At 40.8% G+C, this 25,400-nt stretch overlaps 2 protein-coding genes across 2 annotated transcripts; one reads left to right on the forward strand and one right to left on the reverse strand.

Moving 5' to 3' along the window:
• Positions 1-11,864: 11,864 nt before the first annotated feature.
• On the forward strand, positions 11,865-17,136 carry kcnmb2 (potassium large conductance calcium-activated channel, subfamily M, beta member 2). The gene is made up of 4 exons (XM_017714636.2): positions 11,865-11,917; positions 12,895-13,065; positions 16,379-16,574; positions 16,847-17,136. The coding sequence occupies exons 1-4, from the start codon at positions 11,868-11,870 to the stop codon at positions 17,129-17,131; spliced, it is 702 nt and encodes a 233-aa protein (XP_017570125.1). The 5' UTR covers positions 11,865-11,867; the 3' UTR covers positions 17,132-17,136.
• A 2,423-nt stretch (positions 17,137-19,559) lies between these two features.
• Positions 19,560-24,807, reverse strand: LOC108437530 (calcium-activated potassium channel subunit beta-3). The gene is made up of 4 exons (XM_017714682.1): positions 24,725-24,807; positions 22,571-22,768; positions 21,256-21,430; positions 19,560-20,116 (listed from the first exon to the last, which is right to left on the reverse strand). Exons 1-4 carry the CDS (start codon positions 24,805-24,807, stop codon positions 19,730-19,732), a joined length of 843 nt encoding a protein of 280 aa, XP_017570171.1. The 3' UTR covers positions 19,560-19,729.
• Between the last annotated feature and the right edge of the window lie 593 nt (positions 24,808-25,400).

A 25,400-nucleotide genomic window follows, 5' to 3' on the forward strand; every position in this document is an offset into this window, starting at 1 on the left:
TGAAGAACAACACGGTACATTTGTCTGCGCATAAACTGCCGCAAAAGGCGTAAACAGACCTTTCCACGAATTGATTACACACAATTAGACAGTTGATCACTATTTAAGGCCTAATTAATGCTTCTGCACCAAATCAATGCTGCAGCCGACATAGCCGGCTTGCGCTGTTGTGAGTGTTCACGCTTGTGTATTGTGTGTCTGTGTTGCTCGGCAATTAGAGCGATTCTCCTTTTCATCTTTGTGTCACTTCAACACCAGACATTTGAATTTGTGCTCTCAGATATGAGTCTTTATCCTCTAAATGGGAGTTTTAAAGAATCAGTTCAGTGGAACTGGGCCTGTGCTGCAGTGGGAGGGTCAGTTCACTTGCATTAGCTTAGCCCAGCAGGCTACAGCTAAAACCACAACAGAACAGGTCTGATTACAGCTTTCTCCCCGATTTATCACCAATCAGTCGACTTTACACTGTTATAAGTTCCTATAGTGTACACTTGTGATAGCAGAGCACCAGTTAGTCAGTTAATCTCTCCTCAGCGCGATCCACGTTCGTCCAACATTTAACTGAATTAGAAGAAGGACTGGCCAGAAAAGTGTTCTGGATGCTGTTATGCTGGTCAACCAGCAGGACCAGGCCGTGTGACCAGCTCAACCAGCACCAGACCAGCTTAGACCAGCTTGGAATTCATGCAGTTTTTTCAGCAGGGAACTCAGAGTACTTTGACTTTTGATAGGTAAAGGGAAATTCCACCAAAGTTTCAAAATTCAGTCATTGCGATTGAGAGTTGTTCAGAGTGCTTTGATGTGGAATGGTTCACCGTAGAGAAACTTGCCGACTGAGATTTCTTTACAGTGGTAGTGATGGGAACCAGGTGCCACCATGCTGACAACACAGACATAGACATTTTACTTGCTATCCAAAACCACCAGCGAACCTACACGTAACTATTTATACGTAACATTGAAAAAATATTCGAAAGTTCCTTCCTTGAGGACTATTTTGCCTCACAACACCCTATATGTATTGCTCCACCATGAATGGACTGATTCAAATGTTTTTTAGCCCAAACCTTTAGCACCAAACTACCATCAGGCAGCATATTCATAGCTATTTTATATGATAACTTTATGCGAGGGAGCTTTTAGAGATTGAGGGTCTTTTTGAAAAGTCAGTGGAATTTCCCCTTTGAGCACATTTAAAAGCCCTTTTTTTATTCTAACTCAAGTCGAAATATAAATAGAGAACCTCGACTTTTACTTGAGGAATGTTTTACCAAGGGTATCTGTACATTCGCTCATGCTATGATTTCCCATTTAGCTGAATTTAAAACAAAGTTTTCAACTCACCATTTCTAAGAAGGTAAAAGATAAACTAGCACTACTGACTCGCTAAGGCCCAGCGCTAGGCTACGTGCTAAGAAGTCTTTTTAAAGGAACATTGTGAACCTGGTCACGCTGCCATGATCACCCAACCGAGGCGGCAGAAAATACCTCGTGGGACATTCTTCGAATACGGCAGCTGAATGTCTCGGCTGTGGACAGAAGACAGGTTGGAATAAGTGGTAGCAAACAGAAGGTGTGACTGTCACCCATGATGCAAAGCTTTAACACACTGCATAAGTGACATGGGTGGCTGGTGTTGGGTCATTCACGCCATTTGAAATCTTTATGGTGGACAGAAGCCTCAAAGGCACCTAATCGGCCTGCAGAGGCGGCTGAAGTGGGCTATAACTACTCCAAGTAGACTCTGATTGCAATGAAATAAAAACGATAGCTCAAGTAGAAGCAACGTTAGCCTCGCAACAACTTCAGTATAAAACATCAGCTCCAGAAACAAGAAGCTGAGCTAACGTTGGTTCTCTGTAGAACCGCTCTTCTCAGAGTTCCATGGAGCGTCTTAAAACATTTTTTTCAGAATTTCTGCACAATTAAATGATTAATGAAATGATAATGAATATATTTAAAGGAGTTTGTCTACTATTTGTAATTGTAGAAGTGCTGGAAGGTTATTATAAGATTATTCAACTTGATTCTTGATTTCATTTGTGATTTTCAAGCCCATTTCTTATAACCAGCAAAGCGATTTTGTCAACATAGTGAGATCATTTGACTTCATAAAATCACTCACAGCAAGTACAGAATGTCTAGGAACAGGTCAAATGTTCTACGAAACTTCTAGCCATCTTAATATGAGAAATATTAGATATATTGATGGATTTAAAGAGGAGCTCCACCCGTTTTTCTGAATTTCTGCATAATAGTTTTGTGGAGTGGTTTGGTGTGAAATGCTCTGTTCTAGAGAAACTTGTACAGTGTGAATTGCTCATAGTGGCGGTGATAGGAACCAGACGTCCACCTCTAAAAAGCTGCTTCACAGAAAGTTATTACATTAAATGATTATGAATAAACTGGCTGATTTCTGAGACATTGCTTTACAATAGATTTAAGTTTGGCCTGAAAGTCTATTTAACCAATTCAGTGCGGAGGGATACATGCAGGGAGCTGTGAGGCAAAATAGTCCCCAAATTTTTTCGGATTTATGACTGTTTTACCACCATCAACACTACCTATAAAACTCAGTAGACATGTGGGTTCACTGTTTTTTTGGGGTAGTACATAAAATGGCTATATTAGTGTTGTGGACTTGATGACCCCTGGTTCCCATCACCACCACTGTAAAGAAATCTGAGTCTGTAACTTTTTCCACGGTGAATCATTTTACATCATCCATTCTGGAATGGATTTATTTACATCGCAATGACCGAATAAGGCAAAAAAATGGAAAAACTGGTGGAATTCCCCTTTAACACATCCACGATATATCATAAGAATAGTACGTTTTCCTCTCATAGAGCCTTAAATGCTAAAGCCCCAATGAGAGAGACGAGAGCAACAAAAAGAGAATGAAATTAAATCAGGAAACAAGGAAAAAACAAATAGGAACTAAATGTGAAGGCCTTAAATGGAATGGAGAAAGAGGCGGATTCATTCCCTCTCAAAGATTTTTGAATATTTGAATAATTTCGTTAGTATTTAGTGTTCCTAGAAAAGAACGAATCAACATTGGCCTTCAGCGCAAGGAACTGAGTGAATGTCTCTTCTGGGAAAGAGGAGAAATTGGAGTCGTTTGGCCTCGGAAGGCGCTTTTGTCACAGATTAGCAAGAAAAACATGAAACATGAAGCAAAAGTAGTTTGAATAAAGATGAAATTTGCCTTTTCACCTGTAAAATCGAGAGTCTACAGACCAAAACGCAGCCTTGTTTAATATTACGAGAGCTGAATAAATAGTGAAGCCCATTAAAAGAGACCAGAGGATCCTCAGCCTGTGGGAGAAGCTGCCCTTTCAGATCGCATAGTGGTCAAACAGAAGAAAGGTAATGGAAAATGATTCCTGCAGCGGCTAGCACTTTCAGCTTCTTCAGGCACTGAAGCACCTCTTCATCTGCTCCATTGCCCACATGACTGCATGCCGTATATATGCCATGATTTTTGCACAGAACGGCAAGTCAGCAAAGACACGGTCCTGCCCTCATGTTCTTTTGAGCGCTTTGGGAAAAAGGAATAAGCTCTGATACTGATTATCCATGACTGATGGTATTCCTGATAGGAAAACCACTATAGACCAGCACGGCTGATCACCAGCAAAACCAGGACACGATGTGTTTTGGATTCTGGCATGCTGGTCAACCAGCATGACCATGCAGGGTGATCAGCTACACCAGCACCAGACCAGCGTTATAGTCTTATCTTCATGGAATTCATGCTAGTCTGTGCTGCTTTGTTTCAGCAGGGATAATAACCACCATCAAGATGCTAACAAGCTAGTAGCTGCGCACTAAAAGAGTCAGCATTAGCATTCTATCAAACTTTCACAGCCTTTTACTTAAAAGTGCATGTGTAAGATTTAGTGGCATCTAGTGGTGAGGTTGCAGATGGCAACCAACTGAATGCTGCTCCCTCACCCCTCCCTTTCCAAGTGTGTAGTAGAACCTTTTTTGCGCTAAATAATAAGAAGGATCTACCATTTCTCACAATTTTCTCATCACATAAAATGGTTAGCCAGCACCAGTAACAACCACCGTTTCCTTTTTTTCTACATCTACCAAATGTTGCTTTAACACTACCAAATTCAAGCTGCTGCTTCAACGTGAAAACATGGAAGGTGCTCTCAAGAACCGTAGTTTGGTTTGTCTGTTCTGGACTAGCCCTGCGATGGACTGGCAGCCTGTCCAGGGTGTATCCTGCCTTCCGACCACTGGGATAGGCTCCAGCACCCCCGCAACCCTGACGGGAGAAGCAGCATAGAAAATGTGTGTGTGTGTGTGTGTGTGTGTTTGTGTGTATTCTGGGCTACTGTAGAAACATGGCAGAGCAAGAAGGAGGCCTCTGTTGGAAGATGACATGCTCCTAGTGCAGATATGAAGGGCTCATAATATGAAGTTACATGTAATTATACTAATAAAAGCATGGTTTATTATACTATATGCCATTTCTGCTAATAGACACACCCTTAATCTTACATATTGCACCTTTAATGAGACAATTTGGCAAATTTTCCTTTTATCTCAAATGTAATCAATCACCTAATACGTGTCTGAAGTCCATCCCATCTAGCAAATAACTTCTGGCCCAGATATGGAGTGATTCCAGCATTTTTTCCAGCCCAGATCTGGCTACCGGATCTGGCCCAGCATCAACAGCTTGCTGGGCCTGAAGTGGCCCAGATGCCTACAGCCAAATGTGAGCTAGGACGTAGCCGACTTTAGGCCACGACTGAGCCGAAACTTGCAGAGGCACCATCATTTCCCTGAGTTTTTCCCAGAAGACAGCTGACAGTGCCATAAATCATCCAAAAGACAACCAGAACTAGGCCAGATGAACGTAAAGCTGAATATATAGATTAAGCTTCTGTTAAAATACAAATACCATTCATAATTCTTTAGTTTTGCATACTGGAGCTGAGGCTAATGTACTAAATAACAGAAGCTATTGTTTATTAATGAGCATTGCACAGTCTGCATGTCTACACTACACTAGCTGTGTTGCATACAAGCAGATTGCAAAAATGATATTTATCAGTACTGCACTGCATTCTTTGCTGTGTAGCTGTGGTTTGTACTGTACTTGCTATGTGATGCTATGTCACATGGCTTTCTGTGGTCTTAATATGGCTTTAACTTAACATAGTACTGGCAAAATGCTGATTGCTGTGCTCTGGCATGCTGGGAAGTGCTGTGAGTGCACACCTTCATTAAAAACTATGGTGTGCCATGCGCCCGCCCTCTCGTGGCCGGCACCAGCGTCCTCGTTCTCCTCCTCCCGCCGTCACTCTTGTGACTCGCGTCCATAAGGGGAGCTCAATCTTTGCGCTCCGCCCCATCCACACTCACGGCTCTTTCTTCGCCGAGATTTGTCGCCACTGGGTGTTCGGGCCTCAAATTGTCTGGTTTCAAATTGTTGGACATTGAACAACATGTTTGTCATACACTTACCCTGAACAGTGTAGAGTTTGGCGTAGCCACTATACCGGTATTTTGCAAGTAAACGCAAGTAATGCAGCGCAATGTTATCCCATTTAGCTGAGTGAGTCAGGAGTGTTGCACTTGCTAAGTGATCTCAGATAAACTTATCCAAGTGGTTTCTGCACTTTCTGGCCATTTTGTGTAATAACGGACAAAACTGACAAAATTCAGCTACTACTACTATTTATGGATAACTTCTCTGCAGTTGGTTGTCTTGGTTGACTACATTTGTAATAAAGCAGAAAAATCGCATGCACTTGTCTGAGTTTTATGTAGTGCTACTCTTGTGACCCCTCTCCTCGTCAGGACCCCCAAGAAGGTCATAAACCCCTGCATTTGATTTTTTTCCAAACTATTTCTGGTTCTGTGACAGAGATGCTACGAAAAGCTAATCCCTGCTAATTTCTGTTTCTTCTCATGACCATTTAACTTCATTTCAAATGACTCCCGAAGGTCAGACTGAGAGCCAGGCAAGCAAGGCAAAGCCAGGCCCATTTTGTAGATCACTAGGCAGGAAATCACTGGCCTTTGCAGTTTTTTAAAAAACTTGTAACACGCGAAGCTACAAATCTTGCTAGCGTCTCTAACAAGCCTTTAAAAGCCTCTGCAGCTTCTAGCGTACTCTCAGTAGCAGCAGGGGAAAGGGAGGCCGGGTATCGACCAAACATATCTGCTTGCGACCCCCCTGCTTGACTCTATCAATACAGGTAAGGAAGAAGACCTTGAGCATGCAAATGGAGCCGTTAGCAGACGGCTTCGGAATAAAGGTATCGATTGGAGCAGGTAGCACGCTTGCTGTGATCGTGAAAGCTTTCGGCCTTCTCATGAGTCACCCAGAGCGTAGCCGCGGGGGGGAATCTGCGCAGAGAAGGAAAACTTTTCATGGGGAGATTTCTCACGCCCGTGTACCGTCTATTCACCTGAAGAGTTAGCTACTGTAAAAACAGGCCTCGCTGAGGAAGGCTGGATGCTGCTCTCCTGCTGGATCCAATGCATTTTTTTCCCACTCTCAGCTGTGAGAGAAGGCTGTGTGCACATCAGGATCAACTTTGCATGTAGGACTCGCAGGTTGAAGTAATATCTATCTATGCTTTCAAATCAGCTTTCAAATTCGGAAGACTGTTTATGATGGTGCTCACGTTTCTGTAGACCCGCTAGAACTCAAAACAAAGGTGTTTATAGCCCAAATATGAATGAACTGGTGCATCTTACTGATTTTATGGCATTATTTGTTGCACGTGATGATGAAGAGCTCATTGCTGCATACTGTGACAGCAATATAGATAGATCTTTATTGATTCCGGAGGGAAATTGCAGTGGTTTACAAACCCGATGACCACTACACTACAGAAACCCCTAAGGCTTCCAGTATGTCTTCCAGTGTAGTAAATGTGGTGACATATTTAAAGGGGAATACCGCTGTTATTCAAAATATAGGCAAAATTAAATGGTTGAAATGTAAATAAAGTCATTCAGAGCGGTTTGGTGTGAAACACTGTTCTAGAGAAACTTAGCGAGTCAGAACTGTTCACAGTGGTGGTGATAGGAACCAGACGTCCACCTCTAAAAGCTCCCTCACAGGAAAACACTCTGAAAAGGAGACACGGAGACACTTTATAAAAAGTATATAGTACATAAAATGTATGTAGTACATAGTATATAAAAACTCAGGAGACATCTGTAGGCTCACTGGTCCTTTTGGACTGTACATAAAGTGGCTACATTTGCAGTGTAGATATTGCAGCTATGCCATTGACCAGTTATTATTGTCATTTTACATTTTTAGTGTCACGGCTTGATTGATATTGGTCCGACATCAAAAAAATATATAGTAGTCAAGAGCAGCTCTGTACAAGTCTATGGGACACGCATGTGAGACCAATTACTTGAGGAATTCGACGAAGCTGAAGCCAGTTTCTTGCTTGTATTTTCAGTTCCACCTTAAATGCTGCAGCAGTTACAGCCTGGAAAGGTGCCAGAATGCAACTACTGCTGCATTTAAAGAGGAACTCATAATTAGAACAAAGAGCTGCCAAATAAGGAGCCAGTTTCAGGACTGTAGACAGTCAGACATGAAACATTATTAGCACTGTTTTTGCTGGGTATTAGAAAGCAATATTGACGCAGGTTTATCTAGATCAGGGGTCGGCAACCCAAATATTAAGAAGAGCCATTCTGTCTGTCCATCAAAAATCAAACCACCTTGGGAGCCGCAACATTCTGTTTTACCAACTTGGCTGAAAATATGTCTCAGTATGTGCTGAGGTACTAGTATAGGCTAAACATATAAATAAAAACAGACTTGCTTTGCTCTGCTTTAAGCTTGAGCTCAGCTATAGCAGCTTTTCTCACATCTCTGGCAGGAAACCTTTCCGCAAAAGTGGAATAGTTTCTTGTGAAATGTCTCTAAACATTCAACTTTTTACGAGGCTGAAGTCGCTTCTCATTGGCAGCTTCTCGTTTCAGTTTTCTCGTTCCACCTTAAATGGGCACCAAATTGTAACAGCTGTACCATTTAAGGTGGAATGGGAAGATTCAAACGAGAGGCTGACTCCAGCTTCGAGACTTTTTGGTGTTTGAGAATTTCTTGTTGCAGATGAAACACATCAGGAAACCGGCTGGATGTTCGTCTTAAGACTTTCTCTTTCCCGTTTTGTTAGCTACTAGCTACTAGCAGATCTTTGTCTGTGTTGCTATGGTGACCAGCTGTCTGCATGCCAGTCTTCAGGCTTAAAGGGTGAATTAGCAGTTCTACATTAACTCCAGCGTTCAAGACCATTTAGTGTTAAAACTGTGTTAGAACGACCAGCAGAGCTTTATTTTACTGCAAACGGAGCTGGATGTTGCTGACCTTCACTTTAGTTGTCAAAAAAGTTTCTTAGTAAAAAGTGAAGGAAAACCCCAGAATAATTAGCCAATGTTAACCTACAAAATATGACTTACTGAACCCTGTGATATACTGAAACCTTCCGAAATTGAAATTATGCCATGATATACATTTTTGGCCATACTGCCCGCTTCTAGGCTAGAGCACGGCTAACACCAACCAGCACGGCGGACGTACGAGGGAGGGGTTTCTAATAAAGTGGCCGACGACTGTATTGCGCTACCTATAGAACTAGTAAATCTCATTGCTGCCGGCATTCAGTCCAGTAATGGGCTTAGCAATCTCTAAAGTGGAGCTACACCGACCCTCATCCCCTCGGGGTCAACCTCCAAATAGCCCACTCCTCATAACTCACACAGAGCACTTAGACTTCATTTGAATATGCATAAGCTCTCTCTGACTTTTAATGAATGAAGGCTAAAGGTGAGTGGTTGTGGCCAATGTGCTGAACCATTCACGACCATTTATCTGCATGTAGCACGCGGGTAGCGGAGGTGCTATGAGCTTCTGCTGACAAGGTGCTGGTCTCACCAGGTACGTCTTTCATTAACGCTTTTATTGTGTTCTGCACTGGAATATGACCATATCCATCATGCTGTCCAGTCGGATAAAGAATTCTTTGTGTTTTTGCAATGAGTTGTTTGCTCGGAGTTGGCGACTGGACGCCTCGGTGTTTGAGCACTCTGCTCAGATCGTGCTCGTACTGGAGCGTGAGCGTTAAAGGAGAACTTATGAACTTATGCATTTCTTTATTAATGAGGTCTGCCTCATAAAAGTTTGCGTTTTATTTGAAACGGCTGAGCTACGATGCACCAGAGGTACGCCACTTTATTGCTCTCTTTCTGCTGACGAGTTTAGTTGAGCAGGTAGTGAAACCCTTAGTACCACTGGCTGCTCTGTGGATGGATCTTTAATGTGCTCTTTATACTTCTAATCATGAACCCAGTGTTCAGTTAAAGAACTTCTAAAAATAGATGTGGTCAGAGTGAATGAATTGAACAAATGGTCAGGCTGCATGCTGGAACTGGAAGGGCATGCTTTGCTCGTCGGTAACTTTGTAAAATGACTGGACATCCCAGAGAGTGAGCTTTATTAATTCCAAGTGGTTTGTAAGATAAATATTAATGAGCTTGTTTTGAAAAGCACCCTGTTAGTGAGTTTAGATCCTAATTTACAGCTACAGCGTGGACAGATATTGAAGGATTAACACTACAAAGACAGAGTGGCTGGAGTGATAGGCTGGAAATGTACGGCGTTCTTGGAGGGTATCCAAACCTGGCGCAGCGACTTTGCCTTATGGGACTGTCATTAGCATGAATTGTAATGATACCAGCAAAAAAAGGGACCTTATAACTCATATAGGAGAACATCAGTCATTCCTAATCAAACTTTGGCAGAAAGAAAGGAAACATATATCACTGTGTGGTGTTCCAACATGCTAGCAAACTAATGGACACGTTTGAGATGGGTCTGAGAGGAATAGTTTAGCAAAGAAAAAAAATGAAATGAAGAAATTTTCCAAACTACCCCATATACTGAATCAGCTGAGACATGTCTGGTGCCTGAATTTGCTTCTTTATTGGACGAAATGGACAAACAAAGCTAATAACAGCTGTAGCCCCTGCAAAAAACAGCATAGGCTAGCATAACTGTTCACCAGCAAAACCAGCATATCGCTGTTGTCAGAACAAAATCTCGTAGCTCCAAAATAGCAACTTTACAGGAGAAGGCAAAAACCTTCCTTATTTTTATTGTAAGTCAATGGAACCAGACGTCTTTCCAAATGATTCTGAGTCATTTCTGTTGGTCCATTCATGATTAAATTTACACACAATGTAAAAGACAACAGGCATTTTCAAATAATGACAGAAACTGAAAAACGACAAAAGTGGAGATACAAGGTTTTGTTCCTGACAACAGTGATATGTTGCGCCTTGGATGCAGGTATGCTGGTCAATCCGTATGACCATACCAGCTAAACCAGCACCAGACCAGCACTAGACTATAAACCAGTGTAGATACTGTTAACCAGCATGACCATACTGACCACCTAAACCAGCACCAGAGCAGCACTAGACTATAAGCCAGTGTAGATACTGTTAACCATCATGACCATACTGACCACCTAAACCAGCACCAGAGCAGCACTAGACTATAAACCAGTGTAGATACTGTTAACCACCATGACCATAATGACCACCTAAACAAGCGCCAGAGCAGCACTAGACTATAAACCAGTGTAGATACTGTTAACCAGCATGACCATACTGACCACCTAAACCAGCACCAGAGCACCACTAGACTATAAACCAGTGTAGATACTGTTAACCATCATGACCATACTGACCACCTAAACCAGCACCAGAGCAGCACTAGACTATAAACCAGTGTAGATACTGTTAACCAGCATGACCATACTGACCACCTAAACAAGCACCAGAGCAGCACTAGACTATAAACCAGTGTAGATACTGTTAACCACCATGACCATAATGACCACCTAAACCAGCGCCAGAGCAGCACTAGACTATAAACCAGTGTAGATACTGTTAACCACCATGACCATAATGACCACCTAAACAAGCGCCAGAGCAGCACTAGACTATAAACCAGTGTAGATACTGTTAACCAGCATGACCATACTGACCACCTAAACCAGCACCAGACCAGCACTAGACTATAAACCAGTGTAGATACTGTTAACCACCATGACCATACTGACCACCTAGACTAGCATAAATTGCCTTATACTAGCACAGAACTAAAAGTGTTGTAAGCTGTTTTTTCCAGGTTTATCTGTAGTTTTGTCCATGTTAAAAGATGACAGTATGCCATATAAGCAAGTCTTTGTGAGATTATTTAACAACGTGACAGTTTGAAACAGCTGTGTGATGATTTATGCCTGTTTAGCGTGATGCTAATTGCTGTTCATAAGCTTCCTTTACTTGCTAGCTACATTAGCCAGTGCAAAACTGAAGTAAGCGCACTTGCACGTCTTGGCTGATTAACCTCATTCGGGAAAAAGAGAAAAAGTGTTCAGACTTTTATTTTTTCACTGAAATTTTTCTTTCAGTGAAGTTCTGTGAACGTTTGCTAACTCTTTTATAGCACAGGTGTTAGCTTGTTAGCATGATGTGGGTTATAACGCTTCCCAAAGACATGACACCACATGCAGCATTAGAATCTCACTGAAATATTAATATTAGAGCTTATTTTTTCCTCAAGGTGAATATATACATATTTTTAACCACATTATTTCTAGGTTGTTTGTTGGTAATTCCATTACAGTAGACCGTCTGTGGGGTCACCATGGTCTTTGTTACATTATCTGACAATGAGATGAGCCTGGGGGTCAGTGGTAAGGAAGATGTGTGGCTCAGATTTACTTTAGTGACTGTTTCCCTGCAGGTCTTTCCGGAGCTCTCTTCGAAGCCCCGCTGAGTGCGGAACATCAGGAAAGATGTTCTTTGTAACAGGGAGAAAAGTGGCTGGGGCTGCTAATGAGAAAAGGTAGTTTGCACTGAATGATCACATGTACAGTGGCGGTCAAAAGTTTGGACAAATCTGGTTAAACGTATGTTTTTCTTATTGTTATTTATTGTGTTATGTTCTATTACATTATATTATATTGTAAATTACTATTTAAAAGACAGTTTCATCTAGGTTCATACTTGAATGGTTTTAAACAACCAATGCAAATAGAAATGGTGAAGGCCAAATGCTCCCAAGTTGTTATATACAACTTTAGTCAAATTTAATGTTAAAAAAGGTCGAACCGTAAATATCACATCATCCTATTTACCACATTTACCTTGGTCAAAGTTTCTTTGTGGACCGTTTGTCCTCGTGAATGCCTTTGAGCCAATTGTGTGTTGTTGAGGTCAGTATTTTGGACCATAGTAATTCCATATGTGTCCTAAAATCAAAGGTTTAGATTTGGTTAAGAGGTGTTCAATCAGCATTTTCTGAAGTCTGCTTTTGGCTACGCCAGAGAATTTCTAATGTGGAGATTTGCCATTCAGTAAAGTCTTCTATGTTGGCAAGGCACTAGAGGGCGCTGTTGAGCAAGTCTAAAATGAATAGTTATTAATGGAGTTATTGTGCCAAATTGGAGTTTGTAAATGCTTCATCATTTTTATACAGGAATGTGTTTTCAATACAGAATACCATGTAAAAAAATTTTTTTTTTAATTAAAAAAATTTTTTTGCTCTGAAAATCACCTTTGTGATTATTATTCCGGGTACTCGGTGCATGTAAACATTTGTTAATCATAAATTTTTTACCCCTTGTTTGATAAATGGTTAGTCATCATAGTTCCTGCTGAATTTAAAGTACATTAATTACTGAAGAGTGAGATTCATATGAAATTACCCCACATTTTTCATATTGCTGACGTCATCTGCAACTTCTGACAGTTAATGAATTCATTGGATTGTTTCGCATGAAGTGGTTTCTGTCTTTTTTCTCACATTATTTTTTTCTGTAGGAGCATCTATCAGAGGTTCCGAGGCTATGAGCTGATGGAAAAGAGGCGTACGGAGACAGCACTGAAGGCTGGAGAAGATAGAGCCATTCTGCTGGGCCTCAGTATGGTCTTCTGCTCCATCATGATGTACTTCATGCTCTGCATCACGATGCTGCGCTCCTACACTGACAGGTAGCAAGAACGAGACCTGGTCAACCTTCATCAGCACCACCTCATACAGCTCTTAGGCCAAAGTTTTAAGTGCAAGTTTAGACCACTCGGAAACACTCAAGGCATTTTAGGCCTTCAGAGAAGTTCTAATTATTTACGGGAGCTCAAAAGTACATGGCTGTGATTTTTAGGTCATTTTTATTTAATATAATCACCCCACTTGTTGTATTTAAACTAAGACGCATTGTAGTAATATTCTCATTTCATTTTTTGTGTTGGTTGGAATCTTCTTGAAACGCCCAATGGATAATTTTCCAATCAGAATTTGCTCTGTGGTATTTAAGTAGATACAGTAAAGCGAGCTCTTCTACTGGTTAGGCTGTTTTTATTTCTGGACCAATTTCTTCACTAGGAAGAGGCTCAGGTCATTTTAGTAGACTTTTAAACCTTCACACCTGGCTTCAGAATACCTGCCTCTCCCAAGGCTTGACTTTTATAGACAATTTTAACCTCTTCTGGAATCGCCCTTCCTTCTATAGATCTGATGGGATTCATCCCAATAGGCTGGGTGCACAGATTTTAGGACACAATATGTTTTACTCTGGTTTTAATTTTAAATGACTACTCAAGACCTACAATGCAAGTTCAATTATACAAGTAGTCATTAGTAGTAGAAGACCTAGGACCAGCATTTTTACAAGAAATGCCAATAATCCACATAATCTTAATGATTTTATTAATCGTGATAATCGTATCCACATTAAGCCATCTCAAATTACTATAAACCCCCAAGACTACATTGATAACCCAATTATTATTATTATTATTATTATTTATTTTAGAATACATTTTATACATTTTTAATTTTTCAGTTATATCTTGCAGAATTCCCAGTGTCTGGAAAACAGCTCATGTAATTCCTCTGCATAAAGGTGGTGAGATAACAGGTCTGAATAATTATAGGCCAATCTCAAAACTGTCGTGTTTAGCAAAAATGTCAGAATCTCTAGTAAACCAGCAATTGAAATAACTTCTTCACGAAAATTCTGTTTTATCTAAATATCAGTCTGGTTTCAGAGAAGGTCACAGCACTATCTCTGCCACGACACTGGTTTTAAATGATCTTTATTCGGACATGGACAAGAAGAAACATTGTGCAGCTGTTTTTATTGACTTAACTAAAGCATTGGACACAGTTGATCACACTCTTCTTTCACGGAATTTGGAAAAGATTGGCTTTGATGCAACTGCGTTGGACTGGACCCAAAACTACCTCACTGACAGAAATCAATGCATGGCATTGAATAATTATAAATCAGATTTGGTATATGTATCTAAAGGCGTACCACAAGGTTCCATTTTGGGTCCAGTTTTATTTAATATATACATCAATGATATTGCTGCCTCTGCTTCGACCTCAGACTGCAAAATTCACCTTTATGCAGATGACACGATTTTATATTGCTCAGCTAATTCTATTCATGCAGCAACAAGAAAATTACAGAGCTCATTTAATGCTCTGCAGGTGGCGTTATATAAGCACAAACTAGTTTTAAATGGCATGAAAACTAAGTTCATGCTGTTTTCCAGATCTCTTAATACTTTTAGATTTTAGTACTGTAAATATTACTACCCTGGCAGGATCCAGTATTGAGAGAGTCACAGAATATAAATACCTTGGCATATGGCTGGACGATAAACTCGGTTTTAAACCACACGTAGATAAACTAGTCAGTAAATGCAGACAGAAGCTGGGTTATTTTTATAGACATAAGTCCTGTTTCCCCATGCACGCCAGAAAAAGATTAGTTGAAGCATCTTTACTATCAGTGCTGGACTATGGTGACGTTATCTATAAATATGCTCCCTCCAGCTCTCTCAAATTACTGGACCAAGTGTATCGCTCTGCACTGAGGTTCATTACTGGAGATGCGTACAGAACTCACCACTGGGAGCTGTATGCGAAAGTTGGGTGGCCCTCTTTAACGGTACGAGGGGAAACACACTGGTTGATTTTTATTTATAAGACACTCTCCGGTCATTTGCCAGAATACATGACTTCAGTGATGAATACAAATAACAGTAATTATCAGACTCGCTCTAGTAATTGGATCAGCTGCCAGGTACCAAGAGTTTTTACTGAACTGGGAAAGTCTACTTTTAGTCACAGCACCAGCTGGAATTCACTACAGGAAACACTAAAACTCAGCTCACTGGTGTCACTCAGTCATTTTAAACTTTTAATATCTAACCACCTTCAGACAGCCTGTACCTGTTTTATTTAACCTTATTTATTCTTAACTTCTATTTCTTGTTTTAGTTCTTCTCTTAGTTCTTTATTACCGTTAACTTATTTTAATTATTATTATTATTATTATTATATTTTTATTTTATTAATCTCTTATCTTCTTCTGATCTTCATCTCTTATCAATTCAACCTCAAGTTGTATTTTTATTATTATTTTTATCTTTTTTTCTCTGTTATTTTTAAATTTACTTTTAATTTAAAATAATTAAATATAGATATTATTTTCTTTGTCATGTCAATCCCTGTTTTTGTAAATGCTCGGCTACATTGAAAATGAGGGTTGCCCTCAATATACTTCCGTTAAAATAAAGGTTGATTGATTGATTGATTGATTGATTGAAGTATGTACCCAAGAGGAAAAACATCTAGCAGGACTGGGTGATGGAGAGAGTCCTGGCTAGTGGTGGAGTATAAAATACAAGTTCATTTTATTTACCTGAGACAGAAAACAAAAAAATTAAGAGGACTTTTGCCTCAACTAAGGCGTTTGAGTAATGTCACCTCTTCAACTCAAGAAAGGCTGTGTAATCAGCTACTATCGTTTTGAGTTGAGCTGCTAAAATATATGATAATGTCTTTTGCAAACTTCAACTGTACATGTTTATTGTAGAAAGGCCAAAAATGTGGTAATGCTACATAATAATAGGCCCCAATAACCAGCATCTTAATCATGTGCCATGTGTTTTAATCAGTTGTCCTGTTAAACAGCCAGGGCCCATCGGCAGGCCCAAAGTTTTATCACACACCACTATAAGCTAAGAATAGCTCAGCCAGTTTGCTGGCTGCAGTTACTGAATAATAAGCCATAGTATATAATGGGCCCGAAATTTAAGAGGTTAAATAATTGAGTAGCTAATTGTAATGAATTATAAAGTGGTTAATGTATACTATTTACCTATTAATAATCATTCATTGTACCACTATAATAAAGTTGTATGTAGATGCAACCTGCACCTGTGTCAATAGTTTGCAACACAGATTTGCTTGACAGTTTATTTTCTCCTTGATGAACCATGGGCGATCCAGCGTGTGGACAGAGGAGAGCATCTGCACTATACTGAACTCCTCCCTGACCATGGAGGTCAACTGCTCATACAGCTGTGGTCCAGAGTGCTGGAGGAACTCCAGATACCCCTGCCTGCAGGTCTACGTCAGCATCAACGCCACAGGCCGCATAGGGCTTCTGTCCTACAACGAGGAGTCACAGGACATCAGCTCTGAGGTCAGACTTTACGAATGGCTTCAGCTTCTTTTAGGAAACGTTACATAAAGGAATATAAATGTTGGTGAAAAATAGAGGAAAACGCAATTTTACACCAGATATAATTGATTAGCCAAGACATGTTTGGTGTCTGAAGGTGGCTTATTTACATTTTTAAAAATAAATTCTATAATAAATTACAAAATACATAGAAATAAATTCACACCACATCAGTATTTCTACATTTGTCCAAACCTTTGACTGGTGCGGTCCACTTCTGTTTTTCTCTATAGTGCTTCTATGTCCCAAAATGTCAGAAGGACCATGCGGCCGTGCAGGCCGTGGTGGTGAACATCTCGGAGAAGCTGAAAGCGCAGCAGCAGGTCAGATGTTATTACGACCCGGCGGAGCAGCAGGGCAGTGTCCTCCTGAGCCGACTGTACGACTCCAGCGCCATCTTCCACTCCCTGTTCTGGCCTTCCTGCATGCTGGCTGGAGGAAGCCTCATTATCTTCATGGTCAAGCTCACGCAGTACCTCTCCATACTGTGTGAACACATCAGCAAAATGCCCAAGTGACTTGCAGGGCCTGGACTAAAGCAAGACCTTTCGCTGAAAGACCCTGAGAATCCCATTACAGTTTATGGCTCTCTGTCTGCCATGCATTAGCTGGATTCTAACAGCATAGCTGGAGAGAACAAGACACTAGAGCAGCTGTTGTGACCACACAAGCTGGTGGACGTCTGGGAAAGTTCATTGGCACAAGTGCTAAATGGGAGCTACTGGAGACAACCTCAGCGTTAACTATGCTCTGCCTATGAGACAATCAGTATCCAGTCACCAGTTATAAGCTATGCATTATAATATCAAACAATTTTTCCGTTGTTAAATAGGCATTTCATGTATTTGTCATCAGTTTTAGAGAATTCATGATTTTGCAGCCTTTTTGTGTTTCAGTGTTCTTGCACTACAAATCCCAGCATGCATTACTCAAATACCTCATACAGCCATTGGGAATCACTCCCCTGCTACGATAATAATATATAAATACTATATAAACACATTTTTCATTATGTAGCTAGTAATGTTAGCCAGTAAAAAATCCATCCAAAAGCATTTGTAGTTTTTTAAAACACCTCCCACCTCCAAAATACATCATTAGAAGGGGGTGTTTCAGTCTTTACACCAGAAAATCTCACTTTCAAGACTGGAGTATGACACAAGTAGGCATGTTTCATTAGGTTTGTATGACTGAATAGCATATGGTTGCTGTAATGCCTACTAACGCACACCAGAACACATGGCAACATGTTCCCTAAGCTAGAATGCCTGATTGCTGCTCAGTGAGTTGTAATCAGCATCAATATATCAATATCTATAGAATTATAGACATTTATACCGCAAACTAGCTAGCCAACATCAGCTAACATAGAAACTAATGTTGTTGGCGTCTCTCCTGATTGGTTAGTATCAGGTGGGCTACTAATCACCGTGCTGCTTTCAACTACAGCTTGTAAACCTACCCCTGACTGGGAAAGAACAAAGAAAACACAAACTCGACTGGAAATTCTGGCTCGGAAAGCTGGGCAGGTGTTAGAAGCATATTATTAAACCATTTAACTTTATATGTTTTATGCTTGTTTTACATTATAAGTTTCGTGCTCTCATATTCACAGACTGAGAAGAACGAAAGAAATCAGAGTAAGGGTTCACACGCACTGAAAAACCTGACGACTGAGCTCAAATCCAACTCTCTTTTTCTAGGCCTTAATCTGATTTAAGAAATCCGAGTATGCTGTTTACACGACCACTTGAACAATCAGACAACTGCCAAAATTCGATTATGATCACATTATTAAGTGCCTATAAACACACTCGCTAATCAAGTCCCACTTTTCTAGTTTTGAATGTCATTCTAACAGTGTTCAACCTTTAGACACAGCAGCTGGCCCCACCTGCAGTCACGCTTCCATCCATGCCATGTTTGAAAACGAAAGACCTGCCTTTATTCGGCTTTATTGTCACATGTTCACCTTCATTAAGGGCATCACCTTCTTTAAGTGCATCCACAGTTGAGGCCCTCTTACTGTCTGTCTTGTTTGTGTGCTCAGTGGGGTTAGATACTATTTATGTTCTGTTAATAAGTTACTGTTGTTTTATGTAGGCTGTTTATTAACTTTTGGGATTTCTCTACCTACCCGCACTGCACTGGTTAACCACCTGCTCCCATGCATGACACTGAAAATTAGCCCCATGTGTTTGGCGCTGCGTGAATGCAGATCTCTACTGGAAGCATCCACCTTGCTATTTGGATGCATGGAGGTCTGAAAAATTGCATAATTTTTAAAGCTCTGACTTCCCACTCCCAGGTTAGGTTGAAAGAAGCACTAGTTCATTGGTATGGACATTTAGTTACCTACTTTGCTATGGCAGCTGCGTAGTGTAGAATGAAATGTGCAATGCAGAATAATTGTCTCGTCCTACATCAGTGTCTGACCTCGCAAATGCGCTTCTGGAAGAACGGTCAAAAATTCCCATAAACACACTCCTAACCCTTGTGGAAAGCCTTCCCAGAAGAGTTGAAGCTGTTGTAGCTGCAAAGGGTGGGCCGACATCATATTAAACCCTATGGATTAAGAAAGGGATGTCACTCAATTCATATGCATGTGAAGGCAGACGAGCGAATACTTTCGGCAATATAGTGTGTTTCCATGTCTCCATGGTTGAATGTTGGTGGTCCACATCATTATTTTATTTGTTTATTTATTATTAAAACTGTGATCTGACTTAAACATTTCTGACCACATCTTTAACTTAAGGGCCGTTTGACAAAGACCCTGCAGAACTCAAATTCTCTTGCCCTATTGCAACTGCAAGCTTTGTAGCAACTAAATATATAGAGCTGTTTACTACAACAGGCTCCCCTGCGATAGGGGTAACTGTTGGAACTTGCCACGTATAACATTTGAACAAACTCCCACAGACCTCATTTCTACTTTTTCTGCAACCCCTCTTTTAAAGAACAAACCACTGCATGATCCTGACACATTTTCCTGTGTTTTCTTGTGTCTGTCATGGCTTGAAACCATTATCTTTTATATTTATAGTTTGCTGTGCCATGTAGAGTCTCCTTGCCAGCACATGGCGGTGGTAGTATCGTATTTTAATAGATGTATGTTATCTGTTCGGGTCCTGCTCCGTGCTGGGACTCCTTGGCCTGCATCTCAGCAGCTGGTAGAGTTTGCCTTGGGCCAGCGTGGTCTGGCTCCCCTCCCCTCCCTCTCTGGCAGTGATTTCAGTGCAGATATGAGCCAGGAACTGGGTGAGCATGACCAGGCCCACCAGCAGGCCTCCTCCGAACAGCATGAGGCTGGGCCACAACAGGCACTGCAGTGCCAGGCGTAGGGTGTATCTCCTCTTCACAATGGCCTCTTCAGAGTGTCTCCCCATGCTGGGGTGGCAACTTATGGCCTCCCCGCTCCTGTTCAACAAGTACTTTCGGATCGTCTGGGCCTCTTCTATCCGCTCGGACTTGTTCTGCTGGCTTTTAGGGGCGTAAAAACACTGTAAGGGAAAACAGATGATACACTCAAAAACATACAACAGGCTCTTGCATGTGTTAAGAAATTAAATTTTATGTTTCTTGTACGTATATGTTCATTAAATTGAACCATTTTTACTATGTACTGAAAGTATTAGCATTGAAAGAACACAATGGTTCCACGTTAAATGTCAGGTCGAGTAAAATGAATTATGAATTAATTGTGTTTTTCCATGTCTTTTGCAATTTTCACCTGCCTTCATAAGACGCATATGAATTGATTCTGTTGCCCTTGAAACAGGATGCATCTTACATCATTCCACCCTCTATCGATTTGCATATTGGGTGTGTCTTTTACCTTGTTTTACATACCATTTCTGTGTTGTCTTTACCCCCTATGCTATCCACTCTTGGGGGTAAGCCTACATTTTATATTTTGGTTAATTGCCTAGCCTTGTTATTCTTAAAAAATGTTTCAATTTGTTGAAATTGTTATTATACATTGTGCTGACATTTCATGATGAAATGATTCAAAACGACTTCTTATATAAGCTTCCATTCAAAGTTAAGAACATTTTGTCCTCTTGAAAAGTCAGCATGTCGGAGATACAAGGTTTTGCCGCAACAGTGACGTTATACTCTATTGCTGAGTGTGGTTCTAAACTGCCTGGGCTCTACAGGGACCACGTTTAAACCAGCTCTAGTGAGTTAAATTGGGCTAACATTGATTCAATTACATGAGTAAATCAGCTCATTGAACGTAATGAGTTGGAAATTTGTTATGTTAAGCCTTTATTAGCCAGATTAAGTTGCTTTGATGTCAAGAAATCATTACATTGCGCGGAAATCCTCTCCATAATTCAGTAAAGTTCAAGTGAAGAATGAGTTTTTGAGTGTGTTAGCATTGGGCACAAGCGGTTATAAGTGGTTCTAGGGTCTGAGTCCTTAAAAACTACTTCTAGGCCAAAAGAATTGGCACCATTTGGGCCCCACAGACTTGTTGGATTGTAAACAACAGACCTGTGATGTAAAATCATCCAGAAGCACTATTTTCCATGTTTTTGAAAAAATGAATGAAAAAAGCCTCAAAACCGTGACACAGAGTGGGAGTAGTATTAACAGCCCGTAGTATTATTAATGGGTAAGGAGTTGACAGCAGTACCTCTGGGCTCAGGTTCACCGATACTTCATCAAAATGTAGAAGTGCTCTTCTCCCAGATGCTGTGATGTTCACAAAGACCTGCAGGCACGGGTTGCTGCTCAAGCATCTCCAGTCATCTGAATCATTCAGAAGCTCAGCCTGGATCACTGAGCAGTCGGTGGCCTCCCCCCAGTCACTGCACAGCAAAAGCAGCATAAGCTAGCAGCCTGGTGACCACAAATAGAGCCTGCCTTACTTTACAAGCTAACTTTGTTTCGCCCAGTCTAATCCGGGATTTTCTGTCTCACTTTTTATGGGGATACTTTACTATGGCTACATATCATCATCAAGGCAGGCTACATTCAGGATTACAGATCATAAACAGCTCTGAAAGCAATTAGAGACAGCCTTCTGACCAGTAATGGCCTTCTGAACAATCAGAGACAACCTTTTGACCATTCAGCAACAGCTTTATGATCAATCAAGACAGCCTGCTGATCAATTAGGGACAGCCTTCTGACCAATCACGGACAGCCTTCTGACCAATCACAGAGAGCCTTCTGACCCATCAGGGACAGCCTTCTGATCAATTAGGGACAACCTTCTGACCAATCAAGGACAGCTTTCTGAGCAATCAGAGACAGAACTTCTGATCAATTAGGGTCAACCTTCTGATTAGTCAGCAACAGCTTTCTGACCAATCAGAGACAGCCTTCTGATCAATCAGCGCCAGCTTTCTGACCAATCAGAGACAGCCTTCTGATCAGTCAGCAACAGCTTTCTGACCAATCAGAGACAGCCTTCTGATCAATCAGCGCCAGCTTTCTGACCAATCAGTGACAGCTTTCTGATCAATCAGAATCTGATCAGGTTGCTTGAAATTTGTATGAAATAACCAGGTGTAAACAGGATCTAATTAGTCAAATTAGTCTAATTAGTCTGCATTTGGAGAAATACAGACTTCATAACACACGCACAAGCTTTGAATGATGTATTTATGGAACAGTACGGGAGAACTTATAAACACCTTATGCCTGTTTCATGATGTTCTTATCTAGGACTCTCCCTTATAAGTTCCATTACATGAAATGATACTTATGTCAGTGCAATAAAAGCTTATGTCATCTTGCTGTTACTGGCCTAAGCTACTCATAAATACTGTGTTGCCTTATAAATATGTAAATCAATTCTTATGCATGTGTTATGATATTCCTATGAAGCCTTCAGATAAAGTGCCACTGAAAGTCCTTTGCCCTACTACTGATTTCCCTACAAATTCTAAGACAACAACAGAACACCAGCACTGGCTTGCTGGGCAAAGAGTTCTTTCTCATACCTGTTCAAACATGGCTTCACAATAACGATTCCCACCACGAAGTACATGAGGATAGAGAAGGCCACCATGGTGAATCCCAGCAACAAGGCCCTCTCCTCCCCGACACTGGAGACAGGAGCTTGGGCCTTAGCCTTCTCTCCAGCTCTGCACCTTCTCCACTGAGACCCCTGCGCCGCAGCAGGGTACTGCAGCAGCTCCCTGAGGAACACAGCTCACATAGAAGTGCTGGAGGGACCAACATCATCTACACATAGATCAAGACAGTAGTAACCCTAAAGGTGTACAAATGGGTAAATTTAGCTTTAGTTTTTCTTCTTTTCTACTGTGATTACCTCAAAATATTTTGTAATGTAGGCAGGCTGGAGTCACCTGCTCAGGTTGCTGATAGAATTTAGCACCACGATCCACAAGGTCTGCACTCACAATCGATACAGGATAGTGCAGTGCAGCCAAAATCTGGTTTGGCCAAAAATATGCTTTATATTTCTTGTTCAATACTTTTTATGCTGCATAGTTTTTTTGTATGTCTTTGATTTAATGATAATCTTGTCTTGTACCTGTTCTGTAACCGGTACTGGTTAGACATTAGAAACATCAGGTTTTATTTTGTGCTTTGGGTGATGATGGGCTGGTTGGGTCGGGTTCAGACTTAAAATTTGTTCAGATTTAGAACTTGACGATGTGGTTCAGGTCGAGCTTAGAATCAAAACCGGATGATGTGGTTTGAATCGGGTTTAGACTCAGAACTTGATAATGTGGTTGAGGTCGGGTTCAGACTCAAAGTTGACGTTGTTTGCATTGGGTTCAGGCTGAAAATATAATGATGTGGTCTCAAATCAAGTTGAGATTCAAAACTCTGTGATGTGTTTTCAATTGGGTTCAGACTCAAAACTTTGTGATGTGACTTGAATCGGGTTCAGACTCAAAACTTTGTAATGTGATTTGAATTGAGTGCAGACTCAAAACTTTGTTATGTGGTTTAAATTGAGTGTAGACTCAAAACTTGATAATGTGGTTTGAATTGGGTTCAGACTCAAAACTTGATGTGGTTTGAACTGAGTTCAGACTCAAATTTGGATGATATTGTTTGAATTGAGTTCAGTCTCAAAACATGATGATGTGGTTTGATTCGGGTTCAGACTCAAAACATGATGATGTGGTTTGATTCGAGTTCAGACTCAAAACTGGATGATGTGGATAGATTCGGGTTCAGACTCAAAACTGGATGATGTGGTTCGATTCATGTTCAGACTTAAAACTGGATGATGTGGTTTGATTCTGGTTCAGATTCAAAACGTAGGTTTCAGACACAAAACTTAATAATATGGTTCAAATTGAGTTCAGACTCAAAACTTGATGATTTGCTTTGAGTCGGGTTCAGAGTAAAAATCTTATAATGTAGTTTGGATCAAGTTCAGTCTCAAAACTTGGTGATGTGGTTCAGGGCTTAAACTCAGAACAAGATGATGTTCTTTGTGTTGGGTTCAGACTAAAAACTTGATGATGTGGGTCGGATCAGGTTCAGACTCAGAACTTGATGATGTGGTTTGAATTGGGCTCAAACTCAAGACTTCATATTGCAGTTCAGGTCAGCTTAGCATTGGCCAAATAATTTTTGGGCTGCACTCAAGGTTCCTCATTAAAGCTCTAGTGTACAACCAGCAATATATACAAATATGCAAATATGACAAGCTAGGTCTTCTGAAACCTTTCATTTCTTTCTTAGTGGCTTTTACTCAGTAACTTTAATGTTCATAATCCATTTATGGCAACATACTAACACACTTTCAAATTGTCAGAAAAATTGCAGCACTGACTTAAGCTGAAAGTTTGTTCTACCTTAAAAAAAGTTCAAAATCAAAAATGAAACCTTTCAAAACAAAACTACACGTCTACAAAGGCAATATGAAATGCTAAGAATGAAATAGAAATCGTACCTCATTGAGGACAGTTAAGTCAGACAAAACCTGTATGTAATAAAACTGAAGTTCATCACATTTCAGGTCAACACCATCCTACATCTGACGATAACAACAACTTCTGCTCTCAAATTAAATCCATATCCTTAAAGTGAATTACAATAAAGGGAATTATTGATATCCCTCCACAAGAGCGAAGCCAGACAGAATAATGAGGGTGCGACTCCACCCTTACCGTGTTCGCCGCCGCCGAACATTGTGCAGGCTGATGTGAACGGGGACGCTAAAGGATCCTCGAGGGGACGGGCTCAGAAGCATTCCTGCCTGACCCCAGTCGGCCCTGGATGGGCTACAGCACCAAATTAAGCGGAGTAGCGCAGCATCCAGCTTTCTCTAAGACACACAGTTCTGTATGGTGCCATGGAGGGCACTTTGGGGAGCGGCCTGTTTTTGCCTGGGTTGGGTTCTACCGGCAGGGGTTTCTATAGGAACAGCAACAGCCAAGCAAGGCAATAATTATATCCAAAGGGACCATTATTGCAACTGGCAGTATATTCATATTTGGAGAGCACCCACTGGGTAGGAACTGTGTAGATCTATGTTGATTCTGAGCAACAGGTCTACATAAACATTTGCCAGGTGCACCTTATATGCATCACTGTTGTCGGGAGGAAACCTTGTATCTCCAAATCGGTGACTTTACAGGAGAAGGAAAAAACCTACTTTACTTTCAATGTAAGTCAATGGAACCAGACGTTTTTCCAAACCATTTTAGGCCATTTCTTTTGGTCCGTTCTTAATGAAATTTACACACAATGTAAAGAGCAACAGGCATTTTCAAATTATATCAAAAACTGAAAAATGAGATGTGAGGTTTTCTTCCGACAACAGTGATATGCTCAATAGCCATC

This window comes from Pygocentrus nattereri, chromosome 2 (assembly GCF_015220715.1).
Source record: "Pygocentrus nattereri isolate fPygNat1 chromosome 2, fPygNat1.pri, whole genome shotgun sequence".
In the NCBI taxonomy this organism is placed as follows: Eukaryota; Metazoa; Chordata; class Actinopteri; order Characiformes; family Serrasalmidae; genus Pygocentrus; species Pygocentrus nattereri.